General features: G+C 46.6%; 2 protein-coding genes across 4 annotated transcripts in view; one reads left to right on the top strand and one right to left on the bottom strand.

The window, feature by feature from the left end:
• CRYL1 (crystallin lambda 1) overlaps positions 1-15,518 on the bottom strand; it is a 175,115-nt gene extending 159,597 nt beyond the window's left edge. For both annotated transcript variants that reach the window (XM_068266934.1, XM_068266933.1), the window contains exon 1: positions 15,403-15,518. The gene's annotated coding sequence lies outside the window, so the exon portion shown is untranslated. The remainder of the gene's footprint in view (positions 1-15,402) is intronic.
• Positions 15,519-15,578: 60 nt separating this feature from the next.
• Positions 15,579-27,775, top strand: part of IFT88 (intraflagellar transport 88) — a 74,204-nt gene continuing 62,007 nt past the window's right edge. The window contains exons 1-2 of one of the 2 annotated variants that reach the window (XM_068266931.1): positions 15,579-15,820; positions 26,649-26,776. In XM_068266931.1, the coding sequence (XP_068123032.1) occupies positions 15,814-15,820; positions 26,649-26,776 (135 nt within the window). In that variant the 5' untranslated portion in view covers positions 15,579-15,813. The remainder of the gene's footprint in view (positions 15,821-26,648; positions 26,777-27,775) is intronic. The other variant, XM_068266932.1, reaches the window with a different exon arrangement.

The following is a 27,775-nucleotide window of genomic DNA, read 5'->3' on the forward strand; positions in this document are numbered from 1 at the left end:
CGATAAATATGATCGGATCTCCCGAAAAAATTGAAAGCTTTTTTTTTTCATGCGACTGAAAAATCCGATTGGATTTCCCGTTTCTTTTTCGATTTTTATCAATCCGGAAAGCTGGAAAATTTTCTTCAATTTTTCCTCTGATTATATGGTGTGTGTTATATTGTCACTTTATTAATATACACACCCTAGCAATTTTCTCAGCGTTTCCAATCATTTTTATCATAATTGGGAAAAAATTGAACATAGGTGTGTGGTACATTGGTCATATTTTTGAAATGTTATCAGTCAGAAAAATGAATTGCAATTCTTAAACTGAATAGATATTTAAAAAAAATTGTATGGTGTGTGGCCACCTTAAGACTAAGCTGGTGCTGCCAAACCTTAAATCAACTACCTCTGGTGCCTCAGGCGCCATTTTTATAGGTATGCTTTTTTAGACCCCTTCTTTTCATCTTCATTCATGGCCTGGAAAAAATTAATACACTCAGCTCTACAGGTATCTCTTAGCTACTGACCTCACTATACTATTATTTCAAGAAACTGGCTATCTCTGCATTCATTGCATCCCATTTCCTCAAACTTAATATGAGTAAAACTGAAATTGTGATTATTCCATGATCTCTTTCTGCTACCCTACCTGTAGCTTACCAAAAATGTTGAGAACCTCAACTCCCAATGCCTGCTGGGGGCAGTATTTACCCTTGACCTTTTATTTCAGCTTCATCTTTCCTAATTAATTACATCCATCTCAAAAATGCATCCAAAATTCAACCCATCCTCACACAAGAGGACTAAAATGCTTGTGTTTGCCCCAATTTTATCCCATCTCCACTAATTTCAATGTACTCACTGTCTGTTTTGTACTTTGTACAGTGCATGACAGATGATTAAGGGTCTGTAGCAACGGAATGGCAACGATGTGAAAAATTACAGAATATTTAAATGCAGGTGCATTACACAAGCATAACAAGACATAATTTGCCAAGGATGGGCTTTAGCAGCAGGAGACCATCAAGAGTACCTTTGGCATCACTGAAAAATAGGAAAGACACCTGTTGTGGACCCAAGAACAATGACAATGCACCTTGCTTGATCTGTCTCAGATCATTTTGAGGATCAGAGTTTAACCTGCCTCTATGGCCAGCTCAGTCCCCTGACCTCAATCCTACTGAGCATCTGTGGAACAAAGTTGCTTCACTTCAAAGTTTGTAAATGCCAACATCTAATTTGACCCAACTTAGGGATGCCATTATGTCAGCGTGGGCCAACATTCCTCAGCAATGGTATCAGCATCTTGTTAAGTCCATGCCAAGAAGAATATCCGCTGTGACCAGAGCTAAAAGGTGGACCAACTCATTATTAGAGGGTGTCTTTAATTTTTGGGCAACTCAGTATACATTATAAACATTTGTCCTAGAGAAGAAGCACTATACATGATTTACTTCCTACGTAGCCTTCACAGCAGGTATTATAATCTACCAACTCTGAACTCTTTGGACTAAATCAACTCATGGGGGATTCTCCCGATTTAAATGGTAAGGACATACGAGAGAGTGGGATTGACACAACAACCAACCACAGCAAACTACTGACAATAATAATAAAGTGCCATCACTCAGTATATAAGCAAAATACAAAAGCCAACTTTAATTCAAATTAGGAGTGTTCACCTCACAACGAGGAAACCACTGTCAGCCGTCAACTTACAGGTCATGGAGTGCTCGTATCATGCCTTGTAACACCGGACTCCTGCTGAGATCTCACCGGGTGTGTGTGCACGCTGATCCAGGAACCGCCACGGGCTTGGCTGTGCAGAGCTCTCTGCTGACTTGCGGAGTAGTAACCCCGCAACCCGATTTCTTTCAATTTTCAAAGGCACTCCTTGAATGGCAGTGCCACATTCCAACTGCCAGAATTGTGTGAACATAAGTAGGAATGCTAGGCAAGCAACTTTATGTAGGTCCTCTCAGTGAATGTTTTTTAAAGGTAATGGGAATCCATATTTAAATAAAAAAGTCAGATACTCACCTAAGGAGAGGGAAGGCTCGGGTCCGAATGAGCCTTCCCTCTCCTCTTCCGATGCCCTTGGTGCTGCGCTGGCTCCCCTGTTCAATTCCCCGCCGAGGGGACTTCGGAAGTCTTCGGGAGCCGAGTCCTCCCGAAGACAGGCGGCTGCGCACGTGCAAGTACGTCAGTGGGTGCTCGCGCGTACGCAGTGTAGAGTGGCCCGTCTTCGGGAGCACTCGGACTCCTGAAGCATTTCCGAAGCCTGCTTTCGGCAGGCAAACAGCGGTATTTGACAGAAACAGTCGAATACCGCTACGGGGGAGCCAGGACAACAGCGGGGACCGGGAGAGAAGAGGGAATGCTCTATGGGACCCAGAGCCTCCCTCTCCTTAGGTGAGTATCTGACTTTTTTTTTAATTTAAATAGGAGTTCCCATTCACTTTAAAGAGACTCCGTAACAAAAATTGCATCCTGTTTTTTATCATCCTACAAGTTCCAAAAGCTATTCTAATGTGTTCTGGCTTACTGCAGCACTTTCTGCTATCACAGTCTCTGTAATAAATCAATGCATCTTTCCCTTGTCAGACTTGTCAGCCTGTGTCTGGAAGGCTGCCAAGTTCTTCAGTGTTGTGGTTCTGATATGAATCTCCGCCTTCCAGGCCCCTCTATGCACACTGCCTGTGTATTATTTAGATTAGAGCAGCTTCTCTCTTCTCTCTTATCTTTTACAAGCTGGATAAATCGTCCTCTGAGCTGGCTGGGCTTTCACATACTGAAGAATTACAGACAAGGGCAAAGCTGTTTGCAGGAGAAAAAAGAGCAGCCTGAAACTTCAGTGCATGAGAACTGCAGGGATAAAGAAACACACAAATGATCTCTTGAGATTCAAAAGGAAGGCTGTATACAGCCTGCTTGTGTATGGTTGTATTTTCTATGTGTGGACATACAGTACATCAACCTACTTCCTGTTTTGGTGGCCATTTTGTTTGTTTATAAACAAACTTTTTAAAACTGTTTTTAACCACTTTTAATGCGGCGAGGAGCGGCAAAATTGTGACAGAGGGTAATAGGAGATGTCCCCTAACGCACTGGTATGTTTACTTTTGTGCGATTTTAACAATACAGATTCTCTTTAAGCAATTAAGTGACTTTGAAAATACCCCATGAAGAGACTGACTGAAAACCTATTGGTAAGAGGTTCAGAGCTGGTAGATTATAATGCCTGCTGTAAGTGACAGCTGAATAGGAAGTTATTCAATTATGGAGCATTTAATCTGTGACAGGTGTAGGTATGTGTACTGATGTATTTAACATTTTCCAGTTTTTCACTATAGTGCCCTTTTAAACAATTAAGCTTACAGGTAGGAATCATCAGCCTTTCAAACCCAATTAGTCCTCTACAATGTTCCAGTTCAGATAATGCTCATAGAGCCAAAAAACCCAAAACATGCCTAGTCAAATTTCCTTCGATGGTTCTACCATGCTAACCTTTAGATTGTAAGCCTTTGGCAGGGTCCTCCCTTCCCTACTGTAGTCTACATGTTGTGTGCTCCTTTCCAATGACAGCCTTGTACTTTTATTACTGGGTCTACCTAACCCGCCCAAAACCGCATGATCATGCATCTGGTACCCTGTTTGCCTTGTATAGCTTTATCCTCTGTTGTATAACCTTGTTACATCTGTCATCCTTTGTATCATTGTATGTATTTATTGTCCAGCACTGCATAATATGTTGGCGCTTTATAAATACAATAAATAACCTATTAGCATGCTTAAAGACAACACTAGAAGACAAATCATGATATGACAGCGCACACTGGGTTTCTCAATACCTGCACCAGATTGGATGGAGTTTTCCACTGCTTAACTATCTTGAGTTTGCAGGATGATCATTAACTAGCAGGGATCAACTCACTCAGACCCCAACAGTTCAGCAGTGATTTAAAGTGGCTCCAAGCAGATTCTTTTTCGTTCATTTAAAACATCACTACGTGATTCTTTTGAGAATCGGGGTTCAGACTTAGAAATGGGGGAGGGGGGGGGAATTACTACTGAGTACTAAGCTATTAGATCTGTTGCCTTAAGATAACTATTAAAATGCAACACTAGGCATAAATTAACTAAAAATTAAGTCAGTAGGGGGCGTGACCAGAAGTCCAAGAGGTGAGGACGCATCCTGGAAAGGCCCCGTGTTAACTACCCACTAAACAGACAACCTGGCATCGCAAAAGGAGTCCCGAACCATAGGGAGGGTTGCCCGTTCCTCACCTCCATCGTCTCAGATTATGACACGGCGAGCTTCCGAGGCGGCAGCAAAAATTAAGTCAGTGTGCTTGGGAGTTAAACATCTGACCTTATTACCAGCACTGCCTTGGGAATCCCCAAAATCAATGTGATTTTTACAATAACACCTGCATTATACCAGGCACTCCCCAGTAGCTGCACGGGTTGACTTTTCCTTTGCCTGTGAGATGGTGCAAGGCCTTATCTGGTTGGTACAGATGCGTCTTTTGCAGCAGAACTCAGTTTCTGCCTTTGAGGAGACTTTGTATGCTTAGGCCTGATGAAGAGCAACTTATGCCCAAAACTGAATAGTTTTGTTGCCTAAAAATTACTGAAAACTTCAAGTCAAATCCAAATATGTGAAATTCTTTATCCATTCACTGGCAAATGTGTATTTTACCAAGCCTGCAAATTTATGGGGGAAAAAAACAAGCGTTGATTGATTTGTATGGAAATTTTATACATTTTTTGGAATGACAGCAGAGATCTGTGAGTTGGCCAGGAGCAGATTTCATTGGCTGCTGATCCTGTGATCACAGTGAGCAACTCTCATTGGCTCACAGTGATCACAGGGTCAAGAACCAATGAGATCAGCTCCTGATCAGAGAAAGCCGAAGATGGTGGCGTGGGAGCGCTCCATGCAGATGGGGCTGGAGGAAGCCCCAGGTATGTAAAGATCTATTATCTTATTTCATCTCTGAGTCTCTATAAAGCAAGCCTGTGAGGTTAGAAAACAAATAAGACAGATCCTTACATCAGGAGAAGCCTCTGTAGGATGCAGAGGCTTCCCCAGTCTCCTTCCACCTCTGTGACCCAGCGATGTGTCCTTCTGAAACTTGCTGCACTACGCCGTGCTATGCGTGAGCCGTCAACAAGGGTTTGTCGATGGTTTTGCGAGGAGACAGCACTGGCACAGGCCGGTGGAGGTGGATGGGAGAAGTCTCAGGCTAGGTGCAGATATAGCAGAAACGCTAGCATTGCAGAAAACGCTCCACTTTTGCTTCTAATAGAAGTCTGTGGGCCACAGGGAAAAAACGCATTTACAAAAACGCACATGCGTTTTATATGCGTGCGTTTTTAAAAACGCAGGTTTTGTTGCTTAATATGCAAAAACGCACATAATGAAAGTCAATGGGAACGCAATTAAATGCTTTTTTTCATGCGTTTTGTATGCGTTGCGTATATGCGTCCTCCCAAAAATTATTTTGTGATGTATTTCCGCTTCCTGTTGTCTTCTTAGTGATTTGCATCAGTGGAAATAGAAAAACGCATGGAAAATGCATACAAAACACATATGCGTTTTGTATATGTGAACTGCAAATGCATTAAAACGCACTCAAAACGCTTGAAAAATGCATCTGTGGTAAAAAAAACCCCCTCAAAAAAAACACGCACTTAAAACACATCCAAAAAATGCACACAACATAAACTGAAAACATGACATATAACTCATCATTTCTTGTTATGTTATGTGTGCACCCAGCCTCAGGATTATCCAGATGCTACTTTCTGTCGAGGCGAGTACCCAATTTGGGGCACTTTTTTCCCCTGCAGGTAAATTTTAAAGGTGGAACTATAGTAAAAATATCTCCTCTGCACCAACAGATCAGCCACAACCAGAACATCTATAAACAACCAACTCTTAGCTAGATGGTTAAAGAGAAGGTTATTGAGTTACACTTTGCTGGAAGGCCTATCAGTTACATGCGACACTGAAGTACATACTCTAGGTTTCTGCGGTGACTACTACCGGTAGTTGCAGATAATAAGGGTGAGTAAACATAGCATAATTTTGGAGGCAGGCAGGATTTAGTGCTGCAGTGTGATTGAATTGAAAAAGCACTGGCCACAATTCGCTAAGCTCATCTCCAACGTTGCTGAGCGGTTTCTATGGTTATCACCATGGTGATAAGTCATTTAGTATCCACTATGCAGTTTACTTCATGCAGTCCTAAAGTTAAGGACCCTGTCTTTAAAGAGAATCTGTACTCTAAAATTCTTACAATACAAAGCATACCATTCTATTCATTATGTTCTCCTGGGCCCCTCTATGCTTTCTGCCACTCCCTGCTGCAATCTTGGCTTGTAATTGCCAGTTTTAGGCAGTGTTTACAAACAAAAGACATGGCTGCTAACCTGAGTGTGATAGGCTGAGAGGAGAGCTTGGAGAGGGTGTGCAAAGCTTCTGCCTATCACAAGCAGTGCTGCACATTCCACACATTCCAGCCTGAGCCCGACGGAGCCAACAGAGGAAAGATGATAAGATTTATTACAGAGACAGTGCAACTAGAAAAGGCTGCAGTATGCCAGAGCACATTAGAACAGGTATAGGAACTTATAGGATAGAAGAAATAAGGCTCAAAATTTTGTTACAGAGTCTCTTTAAAGGGAACCTAAACTGAGAAGGATATGGATTTTTCCTTTTACAATAATACCAGTTGCCTGACTCTCCTGCTGATCCTGTGTCTCTTAATACTTTTAGCCCAGCCCCTCAACAAGCATGCAAATCAGGTGCTCTGACTGAAGACAGACTGGATTAGCTGCATGCTTGTTTCAGGTGTGTGATTCAGCCACTAATGCAGCCAGGCAACTGGTATTGTTTAAAAGGAAGCATCCATATCCCTCTCAGTTAAAGGAGTTATCAGGCAAAAAAAAAAGTTTCACTTACCTGGGGCTTCTACCATCCCCATGCAGCCATCCTGTGCTGTCGTAGTCACTCACTGCTGCTCAGGTCCCCCTTCGTCAGCTAGTTTTTGCCGACCTAGGGGTCGGCAGGCCGCATTGCGTACATTTTTACGCATTCCCACTGGTGCAGGAACATTAAGGCCCCGTTCACACTTGCGTTTCTCTGCCAAACGGACCGGATGACCTGACCGGATCCGGATCTGAACCGTACGGTTCTGATCCGGATCTGATCCAGACAGGTTGCATCAGGTGTACATCAGGCTGCGATCCGGATCCGTTTGGCAAAAGAGAGTAGAAATAAATAAAAATTTTGGGGTCTGGGAGGTCAGCAGAAGGTGCACCTGTGGAATCAGGTCCTCCGCTGTTTAGGCCTCACCTCCACCTCCGACATACTGCCAAACAGCTCCAGCACGTTAAAGTCACTGCTGCACCACTCCAAAATGCTTGCCCATGTGTCCTCATCCAAAATCGCCACTAGAATACGCATAGGAAGTGGGGTAGAACATCAGGATTTTGTAGCCAGTGTGTTCTGTGCTTCCGTTTCCATTGGTTTCTATATTCCGGATGGTGCAGTCAGGCTCCCGTCCGGGTGCGTGGGCTGGATGATCCGGACCCAAAAATAGCACATGTTGGAAAAGTGTCCGGAGTCCGGATCCGGTCCGGCTCCGTACTGTACGGAACGGAAGCGTGTGACCTTTAGCTTTTGCATTGCTATGCGGAACGTACGTTCCGTTTGTACAGTATATGGTCCGGATCCGATCAGGCGGATCCGGACAGCGAACGCTAATGTGAACCAGGCCTAACACATACATTTCACGCGTTAATGGTTCAATGCGTAAAAATGTACGCGTTGAACCACTAACGCGTAAAACGTATGTGTTAATGTTCCTGCACCAGCGGGAATGCGTAAAAATGTTCGCAATGCGGCCCACCGACCCCCAGTTTGGCAAAAACTAAACTAGCTGACGGAGGGGGACCAGAGCAGCTGGTAAAATCCCCAGGTAAGTGAAACACATTTTTGTTGTTGGTTTTTTTTTGCCTGATAACTCCTTTAAGATTCCCTTTAAAGGGAAGATCCGAGTTGGAAATACAGTGGTGTGAAAAACTATTTGCCCCCTTCCTGATTTCTTATTCTTTTGCATGTTTGTCACACTTAAATGTTTCTGCTCATCAAAAACCGTTAACCATTAGTTAAAGATAACATAATTGAACACAAAATGCAGTTTTAAATGATGGTTTTTATTATTTAGTGAGAAAAAAAACTCAAAACCTACATGGCCCTGTGTGAAAAAGAAATTGCCCCTGAACCTAATAACTGGTTGGGCCACCCTTAGCAGCAATAACTGCAATCAAGCGTTTGCGATAACTTGCAACAAGTCTTTTACAGCGCTCTGGAGGAATTTTGGCCCACTCATCTTTGCAGAATTGTTGTAATTCAGCTTTATTTGAGGGTTTTCTAGCATGAACTGCCTTTTTAAGGTCATGCCACAACATCTCAATAGGATTCAGGTCAGGGCTTTGACTAGGCCACTCCAAAGTCTTCATTTTGTTTTTCTTCAGCCATTCAGAGGTGGATTTGCTGGTGTCTTTTGGGTCATTGTCCTGCTGCAGCACCCAAGATCGCTTCAGCTTGAGTTGACGAACTGATGGCCGGACATTCTCCTTCAGGATTTTTTGGTAGACAGTAGAATTCATGGTTCCATCTATCACAGCAAGCCTTCCAGGTCCTGAAGCAGCAAAACAACCCCAGACCATCACACTACCACCACCATATTTTACTGTTGGTATGATGTTCTTTTGCTGAAATGCTGTGTTACTTCTACAACAGATTTAACAGGACACGCACCTTCCAAAAAGTTCAACTTTTGTCTCGGCGGTCCACAAGGTATTTTCCCACAAGTCTTGGCAATCATTGAGATGTTTTTTTAGCAAAATTGAGACGAGCCTTAATGTTCTTTTTGCTTAAAAGTGGTTTGCGCCTTGGATATCTGCCATGCAGGCCGTTTTTACCCAGTCTCTTTCTTATGGTGGAGTTGTGAACACTGACCTTAATTGAGGCAAGTGAGGCCTGCAGTTCTTTAGATGTTGTCCTGGGGTCTTTTGTGGCCTCTCAAATGAGTTTTCTCTGCGCTCTTGGGGTAATTTTGGTCGGCCAGCCACTCCTGGGAAGGTTCATCACTGTTCCATGTTTTTGCCATTTGTGGATAATGGCTCTCACTGTGGTTCGCTGGAGTCCCACAGCTTTAGAAATGAAAATTAGAGTTATATACGCGCTCTCTGTCTCAAGAAAACACAGGAGTATACAGTCTCACACCAAGTGGCCAATAAAGTCCTTAGACTGGTTCCTCAGGGTAAACCGTATTCCAGAAAACTGGCTCCTTAGTCCAGGACAATCATCACCATGTAAATAGAAAGAAATAAAAGAACATAGTGTAATACTGTTTTCCTCCAATCACTCCTTCACCCGGAGAATTTTACACCATGTGCCTTTAAGGATCACCCTCCAATCACCAGTGCCGGGACACAGCCCCCCAATGTGCCTGCACTCACCCTAGATATCCTCCAAGATCTCCGGAGGCAGGATTGATCATATATGGGGGTATGTACCAGGAAACAGTCCGTTTCAAACACTGGCAAGGCTTCCAACTTTACTGCACCTTAAAAAACACTAGTATAGTGTAATACTGTAAATTTATTTAAAAGTTTAAAAGGTAGTGCACTCACAAGCGTAAGGTAAATCAAAGCACGTAATGCTGACAGCGCTGGTCCCCGGGTAACCACTCCGCAGATGCCGCATCAGATTCCCCTTTGCCCGATCAAAGCTGCACTTCCAGCGTCTCCAGCTCAGCTTCCGGTCTCGTGTACTACTGCTCCGCCCTATGCATTTCGTCACAAGTGACTCATCAGGGGCTCGCAGTACAGCGCAGACCGGCATTTCAAATAGTGAACAGCGCGCCCTCCCACCCTCTTCCCATTGGTCAGATACATAGCCCATATTAAAATTTTATACGGAATCCTCCGCACACCTCCGTAGAGCGGCACCCTTACATAAATCTCCTCTCCTATACAAATACACTCCTATCCACTAATACCACCCCAATTCACCCGCCCTGATACACCTGCAATGTTGTAAACAATTCTTCACAAAAATACAGCAAAAACAAGTAAACAAGTTGAATCTAGATTATACAAATTTACTTGTTACAAATAAAAGCATTAATACCCAGATCTATGTTCATGCCATTAGGAGCAGCTGACTCGAGATTAAAAATCCACTCAGTTTCTTTTTTTGATACTTCCCTCAACTTGTTACAGCCTCTCCATGATGGTCTTAATTTCTCAACACCACAAAAGTACATATTACTAGGGTCTGAATTATGCTCTTTTTTAAAATGCAAAGATAAACTGTGCAGCTCAAATCCTTTCCTAATGTTGTTAATGTGTTCTCCTATCCGTTCTTTTAACATTCTGGTGGTGCGGCCCACATACTGTAGGCCGCATTCACACCATACAACAACATATGTACTTGCACAATTAATAAAATTACGTATCTTAAACGTTTTCCCGTTTACTGCAGAGACAACTTCCCTTGTTTTCACACCCTTGGCCTCTCTACAGCATTTGCATCCCCTACAGGGAAAGAAGCCATCTGATTGCCAACCCTGTAGTTTTTGTTGTTTAGGGGGGGCCACACAACTAGGGGCTAGTTTATCCTTTAAATTTGAGGTTTTCCTATATACAAAAGGTGGTCTAGGGGGCAGAACCCTCCCCAGTACATGATCCCCTCGTAAAATATCCCAATGCTTAGTAAATATCCGTTCAATTTGCTTATATTGTATGGAAAAATCGGTACAGAAGGTAAAAGGACTCACCTCTTCTTTTTTATCCCTCGTTGAGTTCACCAGAGAATCTCTCACCATATTCCCCACCTCATCCTGGACGTGACCCAACCATTCCCTATTATATCCCTTCTCTATAAATCTGGTTTTGAGGATCTCTGATTGTGCCCTATAATCCTCCATGTTGGAGCAATTCCGCCTCACACGCATAAATTGCCCTTTTGGTACCCCCTTAAGCCAATTCGGATGGTGGCAACTAGAAGTCTCAATGTAGCCATTCCTATCCGTTGGCTTAAAGAAGCACCTGGTGGTAAATCCCTCACCCTTCCTGGTAATCTCCAAATCCAAAAAGTGGATACTTACCTTACTCGATTCTGCGGTCAGTTTGATATTGGATCTTAATCCATTGATATCCCTAAGGAAGAGATTAAAATCCTCCTCATCCCCTTTCCAGAGGATGAGGAGATCGTCTATAAATCTCCTCCATAATATGATCCTCTCACCTCCCAATTCAATAGCCTCCTCTTCCCATTGTGCCATATTAAGGTTTGCCAGGGACCAGGGCAAACCCCGCCCCCATGGCACAACCAAAAATCTGTCTAAAAAAAATCTCCTTTATGCCAAAAATAATTTTTCTTTAGGGCAAATTCTAAAAGCTCCATTATGAAGTTAATCTGTACTGTCGGGAGTTGTGTGTCTGTGGAAAGGTAAAATCTCGCCGCTTCAACCCCACCCTCATGGGGAATGTTGGTATAAAGTGAGCTAACATCTGCAGTAGCCAAAAGCACATTACCCCCCACTTCCAGAGAATCCAAGATTTGCAAGACATGTTTGGTGTCCTTAAGGACTCGTGGGAGCCTTGAAACCAGCGGTTGGAGATAGTGATCCACATATTGCCCCAATCTATGGATAATTGAACCAACTCCACTCAGAATGGGACGACCCGGAGGTTCCTCTAGGGACTTGTGTATCTTGGGTAACTGATAGATAACCGGCACCCTGGGGGCCGAGGGCACCAGAAAATCGCACTCCCGTTTCCCCAGGAAGCCAGCCATCAAACCCTCATCCAGCAACAAAGACAGTTCAGCTTTAGAAATGGCTTTATAACCTTTACCAGACTGATAGATCTCAATTACAGTACTTTTGTTCTCATTTGTTCCTGAATTTCTTTGGATCTTGGCTTGATGTCTAGCTTTTGAGGTGCTTTTGGTGTACTTCTCTGTGTCAGATAGCTCCTATTTAAGTGATTTCTTGATTGAAACAGGTGTGGCAGTAATCAGGCCTGGGGGTGACTACAGAAATTGAACTCAGGTGTGATAAACCACAGTTAAGTTATTTTTTTAACAAGGGGGGCAATCAATTTTTCACACAGGGCCATGTAGGTTTTGAGTTTTTTTTCCTCACTAAATAATAAAAACCATCATTTAAAACTGCATTTTGTGTTCAATTATGTTATCTTTGACTAATAGTTAACGGTTTTTGATGAGCAGAAACATTTAAGTGTGACAAACATGCAAAAGAATAAGAAATCAGGAAGGGGACAAATAGTTTTTCACACCACTGTATAAAACAAACTGCACTTACCTGGGGCTTCTTCCAGCTCCTGGCAGTTGATCTGTGCCCTCGTAGCAGCTCATGCGTCTCCCGGTGTCCAGCGGCGAAGAAGCCAACCTCGCCAGGTCGGCTTCCAGTGCGCTCCACGGCGTGGTGTACGTGACATAATCGGGTCTCTACTGCACAGGCGCAGAACTATTGCACCTGCGCAGTAAGCTGCATACAACGTGGGCTTGATTTACAGTGGTGGTTCCTGCAGGCGCAGTGAGGATGACCTCGGGGTTGGCCTCCACACCGTGCGCGAAGACCGGGATGGCGGCGCAGAGCGGAGCGGTTGGCGTGAGAAAGTTGGCTGCAAGCAAGAAAACTTGCAGAATAATTTTGGCAGCACTTTTTCCCCTTTTTTTGCCGGGAGCACCTTGCGGAGTTGCAGTACAAGGTATTCTCTTACTGCGCCTGCATAGGACGCTTCCGGCGAGAGGAGCGCGAACGCGGCCAAAGCCGCGCAGTGTCTGTCGACTCAGCTGCAGCGGGGGACCGGAGGAACGTTGAGTGATGGCATGGGCACAGGGCAGCTGCAGGAGGCTGGCAGAAGATCCAGGTAAGTGAAACTCTTTTTTTTAAAGCACCTGCTTCAGGATTCCTTTAAGAGACGAAGTTTTCTGTCATGCTGCCCCTATCCTTTGGAACTCCCTACTGCACCAAGTAAAGACAGACCCCACCCCTGGAGTTATTCAAATACAGACTGAAAAGCCACTTGTTTAGCCTGGCATTTGTGGAAAGTAGAATTATTGCAACCGGTTGCAAAATATGATAGAGTGTCACCAGCCTGCCTGAAAACCTGTGCTCGTCAGCTCGCTTCCACCCTCTCTTCCATCTTCACGAGGTCTCTCCAGGAAGGCAAAGTTCCCGCATGCTTCAAGAGGTCTGCCATTATCCCTGTCCCCAAAAAGCAGGGCATCCTCGACCTCAACAACTTCAGGCCCGTGGCACTTACATCTGTGATCATGAAAGCTTTTGAAAGCATGGTGCTACCCCTCCTCAAGCACTCCACAGAGGGACGAAGTTTTCTGTCATGCTGCCCCTATCCTTTGGAACTCCCTACTGCACCAAGTAAAGACAGACCCCACCCCTGGAGTTATTCAAATACAGACTGAAAAGCCACTTGTTTAGCCTGGCATTTGTGGAAAGTAGAATTATTGCAACCGGTTGCAAAATATGATAGAGTGTCACCAGCCTGCCTGAAAACCTGTGCTCGTCAGCTCGCTTCCACCCTCTCTTCCATCTTCACGAGGTCTCTCCAGGAAGGCAAAGTTCCCGCATGCTTCAAGAGGTCTGCCATTATCCCTGTCCCCAAAAAGCAGGGCATCCTCGACCTCAACAACTTCAGGCCCGTGGCACTTACATCTGTGATCATGAAAGCTTTTGAAAGCATGGTGCTACCCCTCCTCAAGCACTCCACAGAGGGACTGCTGGATCCGCACCAGTTCGCGTACAGATCGAACAGGTCCACCGATGATGCCATCAACATCTGCTTGGAGCTCGTCTATGATCACCTGGATAGACCAGACTCCTACGCCAGGATCCTCCTACTGGACTTCAGCTCAGCATTCAATACCATCAGCCCTAAGATACTTCAAGAAAATCTTGCTGCGCTAGGAGTCCACCCCACCCTACGCCTGTGGATCACGGACTTCCTCACCAACAGGTCCCAGGTCGTCAGGTTAGGCACCATCTCCTCACAACCCAGAATCACAAACACAGGGGCCCCACAAGGCTGCGTCCTGTCGCCGTTTTTGTTCTCTGTATACGAACAATTGCAAGTCCACGTCAGACTCAGTAAAAGTAATCAAATTTGCCGACGACACGACCATTGTAGGTCTCATCACCAAAAACGATGAGAAGGCGTACCGCCACCAGGTCGATAACATATGCCGCTGGTGCAGAGAGAACGGTTTGGTCCTAAACACAGCGAAAACGGTGGAGATGATCGTTGATTTCAGGAGGCGCGCCTCTACCCCACCTCCAATCCACATTGACGGCAAGGAAGTAGAAAGAGTCCCCAGTGTCCGCCTATTGGGCACAACTATCTCCAACAACCTGAGGTGGAACGCCAACACTGCCAACACAGAGGAAAGCCCAACAGAGACTTTTCTTTCTCCGGCAACTGAAAAAGTTCGGTGTGGCCCAAAAACTTCTGACAAACTTCTACTCAGCCACAATCGAATCCGTCCTATGCTCGTCCATCCTGGTCTGGTACGCCAGCTCCTCCGCCAGCGACAGGCTCAAACTGCAGAGGGTCATCAGATCTGCGGAGAGGATCATCGGGAGATCACGTCCCACTCTGGACCTCCTCTACCACTCCAGGCTGAACACCAGAGCATTAAAGATCGCAAACGACCCCTCGCACCCAGGCTACCGCTTCTTTAATCAGCTCCCCTCAAGCCGGATGCTTCGGTTCCGATCCATCTGCACCAGGACCACAAGAACAGCTTATTTCCCTCGGCTGTCAACCTCCTGAACTCTCTCCATGGGAATGCCCATCCCCACCCCACAATACCATGACGCACTGTAGCACTCTGCACATAGACGGCGCTCCAGCTCAAGCATACCATTCGGTTGTTTTTTTGTATTGTAACTTATGCCACATTGTCTCCCTCTGCATAAAGGTTATATAATGTTCTGTATTCTGTAAGTTCTGTTCCTACTGCATGTCCTGTCCTGTATCTGTAACTATATTGTGTATCAGTACCCTGTACGTGCCAAGCCCAATTCCGGGCACGACCCAGTCGTGCTTGGCGAAATAAAGTTTCTGATTCTGATTTTCACCACAACGGTACTACGTTGGGGTACCATGTGCTCTTCTGCAACTCATCAGGTATCAAAACATACAGCAACATCCCCAGGCAAGTAATAACCTACAGGCGTACTATTGTACGTATAGCACCTCCCCTGTGTACTCTGGCGTCCACAGGATATACTAGAGACTCGCACTCTCGCATAGATTACAGCGCAGACACTCATTCATACAAACCTTACTATCGGCTCTAGTCGTGACGTCACACTTCCCTTTCCTTGTAGTCTCGCCTCTCGTGAATTTCATTGTTCGGTGTGTTGAAGGCTCCATTCGTTTCTATGTTGCTATAGCAACCCCGGGGAGCGTGTGGACACGCCCAGCGTCATATTCTGTCTTCCAATCAGCAGTCTGTGATTCCGTGCGCGGTGCATGCTGGTACTGATCCCATGGAGCTCCGGTTGACATCAACAAACTGGTGCGTGATGTGATTGCATGGCAGCAGCTGGATTGCAGGCTTCATAAAGCACTCGGCACAGGATTCCGCTTCCGTTCCTAGAAGTGGCCAACTGCCCATCCAGGAGGGCTTTCTGGAGCTGCATCTCCCAGTAAGAGCTGGTATCTGTAGTTCCCCAGCAGCAGGGAGATTACATGTTGGGTGAGACAGTCTGTAAATATGAAGCCTGTGGGGGAGAAGTGTATTAGATGTATCCATTAATGCGAGGCAGCTTGCTAATGTCTATTCTGATGTTAATATACTTTCACAGGTCTGTAGCAATGAGGAATTTGGGGCTAGCCTAGGTTAGTGGACCCAGCAGGAAACCTCATAGGACCAAGTTCTCCAACCACACAACTTCTACGGCATGAAGCAGGGGTGCTATTTAGCGTTGGCGTAGCTATGGGCCCCAGTGCATGTTTTACGTATCAACACCTTATTCCTCATAGCCAGCATAGGTGGCCCCCTGGATAGATGGTTCGCTCTACTCAGTATAGGTAGCCAATGTGGCCCCCTGGATAGGTAGCTCCCATTCCCCTCAGTATAAGGTAGCCAATGTTGCCCCTGGATAGGTAGCCCCCCCTCCCCTCAGTGTAAGTAGCCCCCAGTATAGGTAGTTCCCCTCCCTTAGCATAGGTAGCTGCCTGGATAGGTTGCTCCCCTAAGTATAGGTAGCCAATGTAACCCCCTGGATAGGGAATCCCTACTCCCCTCAGCATAGGTAGCCCCTTGGATGTATGTCCCTCCCCTCTGCATAGGTAAGTCCCCTAAATAGGTAGCATTCTCTCCTCTCAAGATGGGTAGCTCCCTTCCCCTCGGGATAAGTAGTCAAGGTAGCCCTTAGGATAGGTAGCCTTCCATCCTTGCCCTCAGTTTAGGTAACCAATGTATCTCGCCTGATAAGTATCCCCTCTTCCCTCAGCATTGGTAGCCTCCCCTTTCTCAGTATAAATAGCCCACCTCCCCATAGGAAAGGTAGTCCCTACAAAGATATAACTCCCTCCTCTCTGTACAGGTAGCCCCCGTGTTCATCCCCTGTGCTGCACCACCCATCTTCCTAAGACACAGACTTCAGTTCAGCAACAGACAGGAGAGGAGTGCAAGGCGACCATGTGGTGAACTTCAAATGCAGGAAGTGACTGATGATGTCACTTCCTTATCTGAAATCCACCATGTGCACCATGCACTGCTCTTGTGTCTTTTGATCACTGCTGATCTGAGGTCTGTGAATTAGTGGCAGGCGGCACAGCACATGGGAGATGAAGGGGTGCAAGCAGACAAGCCTCACACCCCCTTCCCATAAGAGTGAGGCCTACGCAGGTCCCCTGCTCTGCTGATATAACTTGCCCCTAGAAATGGTCCGGGCCCATGCGGTTTGATTGGCCGAATATTGTAGATGTAGTCTACTTCAACTTAACTGAAACCTAGCAGATTGAGATGGTGCTGTCCACCCAATCACGTTAGCGGAATTTCCTGCTGGGTACCCTAAGAACACACGATTGGTTCGCACGATGGCCAGGGGCCCTGGACCTCTCTCACTGGCTGGGGCCCCAAGGCCAATATGCGATACCTGGAGGGGAGTGCAGTTGGGCCTGGACCGCTCACACCCAGGCTCTGGACCTCTCACATCAAGAAAACCCACCAACACTGCCTCCATACTGAATGCTAAATTCAACACACACAAGCAATAGAACACAGCAGTATATGCATCCAGCTACGTTTAAGTGGTCAGCAGGTGCTCGTCAGCCAATCAGGATGCACTGTCATACACCCTTTACCTGCCATACCACATCTAGCAGCCATTAGCATTCAGGTGGGAGGCTTCAGTTGGACGCCATCGCAAGATTGCACATCCCTCCCACAGGGGTCCCTCCCTAACCGCTCACCTGTCCGCCATGTCCTAGAGCTGAAAGAAAACGTTTAAAAACACACGATTGGTTCGCACGATGGCCAGGGGCCCCGGACCTCTCTCACTGCGTGTGTGTGTTGAATTTAGCATTCAGTATGGAGGTAGTGTTGGTGGGTTTTCTGGATGTGAGAGGTCCAGAGCCTGGGTGTGAGAGGTCCAGGCCCACCTGCACTCCCCTCCAGGTATCGCATATTGGCCTTGGGGCCCCGGCCAGTGAGAGAGGTCCGGGGCCCCTGGCCATCATGCGAACCAATCGTGTGTTTTAACGTTTTCTTTCAGCTCTAGGACATGGCGGACAGGTGAGCGGTTAGGGAGGGACCCCTGTGGGAGGGATGCCTGCACGGGGCGGTCCTGCTAGCGACGCAATCTTGCGATGGCGTCCAACTGAAGCCTCCCACCTGAATGCTAATGGCTGCTAGATGTGATATGGCAGGTAAAGGGTGTATGACAGTGCATCCTGATTGGCTGACGAGCACCTGCTGACTACTTAAATGTAGCTGGATGCATGTACTGCTGTGTTCTATTGCTTGTGTGTGTTGAATTGGGTACCCTAAGGGCCCGTTCAGACTACAAAATGCGGACCGCAACGCATGCGGACCGCAACGCGTACGAACGCACGCATGTCCGCGTTCGTATGCGTTGCGTGGCTGATCCCATCACTGAAAAGTGAATGGGACAGCCGCGCGTTTTTGTAAAATCTGCGTGCAGCATGCGTTCCCGGACCGCACAGGTCCGGAACGCATGCTGTGTGAACATCAGACATTGCACTCTATGCAATGTCTGATGTCGTGCGTTTTGGCCACCTGCACGCGTTTCCAAAACGCGGTTGGAAACGCGTGCAGTGTGAACGGGCCCTAAGGCCTTGTTTCCATATGTACGTTGCTGATTACTATTAAATGCTGTCTATGCACAGAAGTGGGAGAACATCACCGTAGCAGAACATAGCTTGAAGTTGAGACCTACTCTACATTTGGTTAAACTTTCACTGTTTACCAAGCAGGTCTTGGTGAATTGATGCAATGTTTTTCATTAAATTACTGTACTACTACCACATGTATAAAAATCTTTGTGAATTTGAAAAAAAAATATATAAACTACTGAATGCGTGATTTAACTGACCTAATATTTTTTACTCAACAGGTCTTAGTGAATTGAGCCCAAGGTTTCTCAGATGGGCTTAAAGGATACCAGAGATGGTTTCCTAGCCCTTATTTATATTTACCTGCGGCTTCCTCCAGCTCCATGAGCACCGGGACCTCCCTCGCTGTCCTTCTCAGGTCCCCTGCTCTGCTGAAATAACTCCCGGTAATTTGGGCAGTCGCGGGTTTCTGTGCGGCCGCGTGCGCACCCATCGCAGCGCTCCCTCCCCCTGGAGCATTTTGCGCAGTAGTACTATGCAGAACGCTCCAGAGGAAGGGAGCGGGCGTGCGTGTGGTGGAGCGGCGCATACGCAGAAGGCAATAACTGGCAGCGACTGACTGGAATTACCAGGGTCATAGCGCCAGAATGGAGGGGCTGAAGAGGACGGCAAGGGAAGCCACGGTGCTCATGGGATTGGAGAAAGCCATGTAAGTACAGTGGGATGCGAAAATTTGGGCAACCTTCTTAACTGTCATGATTTTCCTGTATAAATCATTGGTTGTTACGATAAAAGTCAGTTAAATATATAGGAAGTATCATAGAGGGAGAGAGGTGGAGATGCTGGCACTGTAGCAAGTTTTTTTTCAGGCAGGGAGTTTTTTGTGGAAAGGGTGGTATAATCACAGGAGTCCGTATGGTTAGGCAAACTCCAAGCATGCTCAGGCAGTGATTGAATCTATGTACAAGAAAGGAGGAAAGTGCCGGCACTGCTGTCAGTTGCTTTATTTCATCTTCCATAAAGTGACAAATTGCTGCAAACATGCATACACAGGGCCGGCCCGCCCATGAGGCGGGGTGAGGCGGGTTCCTCAGGCGGCAGGAAGTGGAGGGGCGGCACCAGATGAAGTGGCTGTGACTGTCTGAGCGGGGGGAGCCAGAGCCGCGGTGAGGGCAGCCCGACCTCTCCCTCCCTCTCCCCGGGCCACCCTCCATGCTCCCCCTCGTACTTTAGGCAGCAGAGTTAGCGCGCAGGGAAGCGCTGCTGTACAGAGCCTGTTACTCACCTCCCTGGATCCGATCGCCGCTCCCGCCCTGCTGGTCTCCTCTCTGCAATGTAGCCGCTGATACACACGCGGCTGCTTCCTGTTTACACAGGAAGCAGCCGCGTGTGTATCAGCCGGCTAGGCAGAGAGGAGACCAGCAGGGCGGGAGCGGCGATCGGATCCAGGGAGGTGAGTAACAGGCTCTGTACAGCAGCGCTTCCCTGCGCGCTAACTCTGCTGCCTAAAGTCCGAGGGGGGAGCATGGAGGGCGGCCCGGGGAGAGGGAGGGAGAGGTCGGGCTGCCCTCCCCGCGGCTCCGGCTCCCCCCTCCGCCATTATGAGGGGGCACCTACCTGGGCAAGCTACCTATCTATCCTATACTGGGGGGCACCTACCTAATCTAACCTGTTTTGGGGGCAGCTACCTATCTATCCTATACTGGGGGGCACCTACCTAATCTAACCTGTACTAGGGGCAGCTACCTATCTATCCTATACTGGGGGGCAGCTACCTATCTAACCTATACTGGGGGGCAGCTACCTATCTAACCTATACTGGAGGGCAGCTACCTATCTAACCTATACTGGGGGGCAGCTACCTAATCTAACCTGTTTTGGGGGCAGCTACCTATCTATCCTATACTGGGGGGCACCTACCTAATCTAACCTGTTTTGGGGGCAGCTACCTATCTATCCTATACTGGGGGGCACCTACCTAATCTAACCTGTACTAGGGGCAGCTACCTATCTATCCTATACTGGGGGGCACCTACCTAATCTAACCTGTTTTGGGGGCAGCTACCTATCTATCCTATACTGGGGGGCACCTACCTAATCTAACCTGTTTTGGGGGCAGCTACCTATCTATCCTATACTGGGGGCACCTCCCTAATCTAACCTGTTTTGGGGGCAGCTACCTATCTATCCTATACTGGGGGGCACCTATCTTATCTAACCTGTACTAGGGGCAGCTACCTATCTATCCTATACTGGGGGGCACCTACCTAATCTAACCTATACTGGGGGCCAGCTACCTATCTATCCTATACTGGGGGCAGCTACCTATCTAACCTATACTGGGGGGCAGCTACCTATCTAACCTATACTGGGGGGCAGCTACCTATCTAACCTATACTGGGGGGCAGCTACCTATCTAACCTATACTGGGGGGCAGCTACCTATCTAACCTATACTGGGGGGCAGCTACCTATCTAACCTATACTGGGGGGCAGCTACCTATCTAACCTATACTGGGGGGCAGCTACCTATCTATCCTATACTGGGGGGCAGCTACCTATCTATCCTACACTGGGGGGCAGCTACCTATCTAACCTACACTGGGGGGCAGCTACCTATCTAACCTATACTGGGGGCAGCTACCTATCTATCCTATACTGGGGGGCACCTACCTAATCTAACCTGTACTGGGGGCAGCTACCTATCTATCCTATACTGGGGGGCACCTACCTAATCTAATCTGTACTGGGGGGCAGCTACCTATCTAACCTATACTGGGGGGCAGCTACCTATCTAACCTATACTGGGGGCAGCTACCTGTCTATCCTATACTGGGGGGCACCTACCTAATCTAACCTGTACTGGGGGCAGCTACCTATCTATCCTATACTGGGGGGCACCTACCTAATCTAACCTGTACTGGGGGGCAGCTACCTATCTAACCTATACTGGGGGGCAGCTACCTATCTAACCTATACTGGGGGCAGCTACCTATCTATCCTATACTGGGGGGCACCTACCTAATCTAACCTGTACTGGGGGGCAGCTACCTATCTAACCTATACTGGGGGGCAGCTACCTATCTAACCTATACTGGGGGCAGCTACCTATCTATCCTATACTGGGGGGCACCTACCTAATCTAACCTGTACTGGGGGCAGCTACCTATCTATCCTATACTGGGGGGCACCTACCTAATCTAACCTGTACTGGGGGGCAGCTACCTATCTAACCTATACTGGGGGGCAGCTACCTATCTAACCTATGCTGGGGGGCAGCTACCTGTCTAACCTATGCTGGGGGCAGCTACCTATCTAATCTATACTGGGGGCACCTACCTAATCTAACCTGTACTGGGGGCACCTACCTAATCTAACCTATACTGAAGGGCAGCGACCTAATCTAACCTATACTGGGGGGAAGCTACCTATCTAACCTATACTGGGGGCACTTATCTAACCTGTATTGGGGGCACCTACCTACCTAGCTAGCCTATACAGGTGGCAGCTATACTGGCTACCTATACTGGGGGCACCTACCTAACTAACCTATACTGGGGGTACCTACCTATCTAACCTATGCTGGGGGCAACTATACTGGCTACCTATATTGGAGGCACCTACCTAGCTAACCTGTACTGGGGGCACCTACTTATCTAACTTATACCGGGGGGGGGGGGGGTGCCTGCCTATCTAACATACTGGGGGCAACTATACTGGCTACCTATACTGGAGGCAACTACCTGGCTAACCTATACTGGGGGCAACTTTACTGGCTCACCCATGCCTGGCCACCTATACTCGGGGGGGGACCTATAGCTGGTTACCTATACCGGGGGGGGGGGGGCGCAATTTTTACACCCTCGCCCTGGGTGCATTTTAGCCTAGAAACTGCACTGTTGCCGCCGGCCTCCGAGTCCGACGACTCCGAGCTCTGCAGCCTCTCCTGTCTCCTCCAAGGCTGCATGCTGGTGACGCTGCCTAGTGCCTAAGCCTGCTGATTTGATGGCGGCGGCTGCCGCCCGCTCTGCTGCCCTGGCTGCGGCTGATTGTCACGGTCAGTCACTGAGCAGCGAGCGCCGCCGACGTGTCGATGATGATGATAAGGCTGGCTGGCTGCCGCCGGCCGCCGCTCATGTTATGTAGAAATATTGGGGGGGGCGCCTTTACGATCTTTGCCTCAGGCAGCAGAAAGTCCAGGACCGGCCCTGTGCATACATATAAAAAAGTATAAAACACATACCGGAGATCGCTGTGATAAGGTGCGGTGGGTGCAGGGGATGAAGAGCCTAAGGCCCGCAATCTCCGGTATGTGTTTTATACTTTTTTTTTTTTTTTTTTTATATGTATGCAGCATTTTGTCACTTTATGGAAGATGAAAATAAAGCAACTGACAGCAGTGACGGCGCTTTCCTCCTTTCTTGTACTTAAATATATAGGAGACACACACAGTGATATTTGAGAAGTGAAATTAAGTTTATTGGATTTACAGAAAGTGTGCAATAATTTTTTAAACAAAATTAGGCCGGTGCATAAATTTGGGCACCACAAAAAAATAAATGAAATCAATATTTAGTAGCTCCTCCTTTTGCAGAAATTACAACCTCTAAACGCTTTCTGTAGGTTCCAATGAGAGTCTGGATTTTGGTTAAAGGTATTTTGGACCATTCCTCTTTAGAAATCTCTAGTTCATTCAGGCTTGATGGCTTCCGAGCATGGACAGCTCTCTTTAACTCACACCACAGATTTCCAATTATATTCAGGTTTGGGGACTGAGTTGGCCATTCCTGAACGTTGCACTTGTTCCTCTGCATAAATGCCTCAGTGGATTTTGAGCAGTGTTTAGGGTCGTTGTCTCCAACACTGGCAATCCACCGCAGGAGACTATAGACCGTAATAGCGGCGCTCAGTGAGTAACTTTGGCGCTGTCAGAAGACGGAGCTAAAGTTACTTTTAAAACACTATAATTCGCCCTCCAGCAATAGCTGGAAGCCGACTTACATCATTCCCCACCATCCACGTGGACCTAGAGGAGGAATAGTATTTAACGTCACCGGGAACTTGTGCAGCAGCAGGATAAGCCATACCAGCTGTATCCTGTGCCAAAGTCTTCCGGCAGCGATTCCTCTTGTACTCCGTTGTCTTGTTGAAAGATTCAGCCCCGGCACAGCTTTAGCTTTGTCACTGATTCCTGGACATTGGTCTCCTGAATCTGCTGATACTGAGTGGAATCCATGCATCCTTCAACTTTGACAAGATTCCCAGTCCCTGCACTGGCCACACAGCCCCACAGCATGATGGAACCACCACCATATTTTACTGTAGGTAGCAGGTGTTTTTCTTGGAATGCTGTGTTCTTTCTCCTCCATGCATAATGCCCCTTGTTATGCCCAAATAACTAAATTTTAGTTTTATCAGTCCACAGCACCTTATTCCAAAATGAAGCTGGCTTGTCCAAATGTGCTTTAGCATACCACAAGCAGCTCTGTATGTGCTCTGAGCAGAAAAAAGGCTTCCTCTGCATCATTCTCGCATCCTTGTGTAAAGTGCGCCGAGTAGTTGAACAATGCACAGTGACCCCATTTGCAGCAAGATGATGTAGGTCTTTGGTGCTGTTCTGTAGGTTGACTCTGACTGTTTTCACCATTTGTCGCTTCTGTCTATTCTTGGTCTGCCACTTCGAGCCTTAACTTGAACTGAGCCTGTGGTCTTCCATTTCCTCAATATGTTTCTAACTGTGGAAACAGACAGCTAAAATCTCTGAGACAGCTTTCTGTATCCTTCCCCTAAACCATGATAGTGAACAATCTTTGTCTTCAGGTCATTTTAGAGTTGTTTTGAGACCCCTATGTTGCTACTCTTCAAAGGAAATTAAAAGAGGTGGGAAACTTACAATTGACCCCCTTAAATACTCTTATAATTGGATTAATCTGCGTATGTAGGTCAAGGGGTCACTGAGCTTACCAAGCCAATTTGAGTTCCAATAATTAGCTCTAAAGGTTTTGGAATCAATAAAATGACAACAGTGCCCACATTTATGCAGCTGCCTAATTTCATTTAAACAATTATTGCACACTTTCTGTAAATCCAATAATCTTCATTTCACTTCTCAAATATCACTGTGTGTCTCATATAATATGATATATTTAACTGACATTTTTTATCGTAACAACGATTTATACAGGAAAATCATGACGATTGACAAGGGTGCCCAATCTTTCGCATCCCACTGTATAAATAATGGCCAGTGTACCATCTCTGGTACACTATAAATCACAATTACCTAGTTTTACACAGCAATAATAACACATAAGGGCAAAGAGACCTGCCCATTTCAGCTTACATTCTAAGGGGGGGAACAACTGGCAAGGGGTAGCTGTGTGCAAGTTCGTCATGTGGTGGTTGATGGCTACTGAATGTCTTTGGTAAGTTTATAGGCTTTCCTGAAGAGGTAAGTTTTTAGGTTCTGACCTACTAGAGTGGATGATCTACAAGGCAACCTGAGCAGGCTCCTGGGCTTTCCTAGGGCCTGGTCTGGTTGCCACCTTCTGTAATCTCCTTTCCTATTACTATAGTTAACAAAAATGGCATCTGATTAGCGGAGAGTGAGTCTAAACTGCTATTTTGCACAATTCCTCATTAAACCATATGCATGACCATATTTCCGGCAGTACGTGAATCAGGCTATACAGTATATGCCTTATATCCTGCAGGAGGAATTTGCCTTGCGAATATTAGCTTGTTTCATTCAGGGCTGTGGAGTTGGAGTCGGGCAATTTTGGGTGCCTGGAGTCGGAGTTGGGAAAAAATGCACCGACTCCGACTCCGAATGAATTTGTAACTGTAATTAAAATAGAAAATATGATAAAATGTTCTATTTCTCAGATAATAGTCATTAAAAATAATGTATATATACAGTAATAGCTGTGCTTAGTCCACAAAAATGAAATAAACCAATCAAAATTACTTACTTGTGCTGCTTCAATAAAGCAGTCCCGTATTTTTAAGGTCAGATATACAGATCTGATTGTGACTGTATATATGATGTGTACACAGGAATCTCTTATATATACTAAATAACATATATGCTGTAAGAATAAAGCCTGATGTGTAGCTGTGTCACTAGAGATGGTCACTGAGATGGAAATAATTCTGCATTGATGCTGGTTTATGCAAATGTATGCACTCCCTTTGCTGATGAAATCAAATAATTTGATATGTTGTTAAAATTTGGTTTGGTGACTACAAATTAAAGGGTACCTGAGACGGATGAAAAGTAAAGTTTTATACATACCTGGGGCTTCCTCCAGCCCCCTTCAGGCTAATCAGTGCCTCGCTGTCCTCCACCACCTGGATCTTCTGCTATGAGTCCTGGTAATTCAGCCAGTCAGCGCTGTCCGGCCGCATGCCGCTCCCACAGCCAGGAACATTCTGCACCTGCGCAATAGTGCTGCACAGGTGTAGTATGCTCCTGGCGGCGGAGTGTGTGCATGCGCACTACGCCCAACTGGCTCAAGTACCTGGACTCCTAGCAGAAGATCCAGGTGGTGGAGGAGGACAACGAGGGACTGATTATCCTGAAGGCGGCTGGAGGAAGCCCCAGGTATGTATAAAACTTTAATTTCATCTGTCTCAGGTTTACTTTGTTACACAGTAGTACTATACTCTACATATGCACTCCCCACAGAGCTGCAGGGAATCCACTGAGAATGTTGTGCACATTGAACACAGAGGTGTTGTCTGTCACCCATAAACCTTGTTCAGATTGTGCATGAAGAATGTGTAATAGAGGAAGTATCTCCTCATTCCCCTGCAGAGTACCTGCACATCATTCTTACATGTACCCACACTTACATTGCCTAGGGCCTGATAGATGTTCTTTGTTCCGGTTTGTACCTTTTTACAAGTACTCTTACCAAGGACTAGTTTTAGTCTAAAGGGAATAAATATAGTAGTCTACATATCCTTCTCACTTCAGTTGTCTTGTAAAATTCCTAAGCATTGGCAGTTAAGAGACGTATTTCATGTTACATACTTTTAATCAACAAAATTGTAATATGCAAATTAGAGGAGTCGGAGTCGGAGGAATCCTAAACCGAGGAGTCGGAGTCGGTGGATTTTTGGACCGACTCCACAGCCCTGGTTGAAGCCTGGCCAAGCCTAACATTCACAGGAAAGTCAAAATCTGTATCTCCTGACGTAATACTCTTCCTTGTCTTTCAGCATCACTCCTGCCCATTGGCTATCAAGCTACGGCCATCATGATGCAGCACGTTCACCTGGTGCCTGAGGAAGAGGAAGAGGACCTGTATTCCGGCTACAATGAATATAATCCTACATTTGACACTGATGTAAGAATCCCAGAGCTATTTCATAGATCAGAATATTCCTGCTACCTGCCAGTAATTGCACAGTGCTTGCCCTAAGTTGTCACCCAAAACGGTCTCTGTTTCGAGCAAGAATAATGTTAAATATGTACATAGGTGTGTACACACGCACTACCGCCGGTGTAGTGACAGAATGTGCAGCTTCGCAGATTGCGCAGCTCTATTGGTACTGCACACGCGGCTGTACAACATGTGTGCTGTGTCATCCCCCCTCGCTGCAGTGGGAATTAACTTAGGGAAAGTGTATATTTTAGTGCTGCTCTCTATCATTATGCTCCGTCCGTCGCCACCGCCCTTCTGCCTTTTTTCCCCCTCCTGCTCTCTGTCATTATACTCTGCCCCTCACCGCCGCCCTTCTGCTGTCTTTTTTTCCCCTCCTGCTTTTTGCTGGACAGTGATCCTGATGATAGTGGTGGTTGGTGGAGGCGGCTAGAGACGTTTATAAACAATGCAGCAGCAGAAAAAACGAGCATGCACTTTAAGGGCCCGTTTCCACTAGCGCGAATCCGCATGCAGACAACGCATGCAGATTCGCATAAGCAATACAAGTGGATGGGACTGTTTCCACTTGTCAGTTTTCATTTGCGTTTTTATGTGCAGGATTTTTCTGCACGGTAGACCCTGCAGAATTCGCCTGCGTGTGGAATCCAGGCGAATCGCAGGCAATGTATTTAATAGGGAAATCGCATGCGTTTTTCCCGCGATTTCGCGTGCGATTTCGCATTGAAAGTAATGTAAATTGACACAGGCAGTGACATGGTTAAAATCGCATATACCCTGCCTATGCGAAATCGCATGCGAAATCGCGGCAAAAAACGCATGCGGAATCGCATCCGCATGTGATTTTGTCAGCGGTGATATGCGGCGAGTCCGCACTAGTGGAAACGGGCCCTAAATTGTCTCATTCTGATGACGTGTAGCCCGATGCTCTAGCACCTAGGTTCTCAACATGCAGTACACGTA

This window comes from Hyperolius riggenbachi, chromosome 2, assembly GCF_040937935.1.
Source record: "Hyperolius riggenbachi isolate aHypRig1 chromosome 2, aHypRig1.pri, whole genome shotgun sequence".
Lineage (NCBI taxonomy): Eukaryota > Metazoa > Chordata > Amphibia > Anura > Hyperoliidae > Hyperolius > Hyperolius riggenbachi.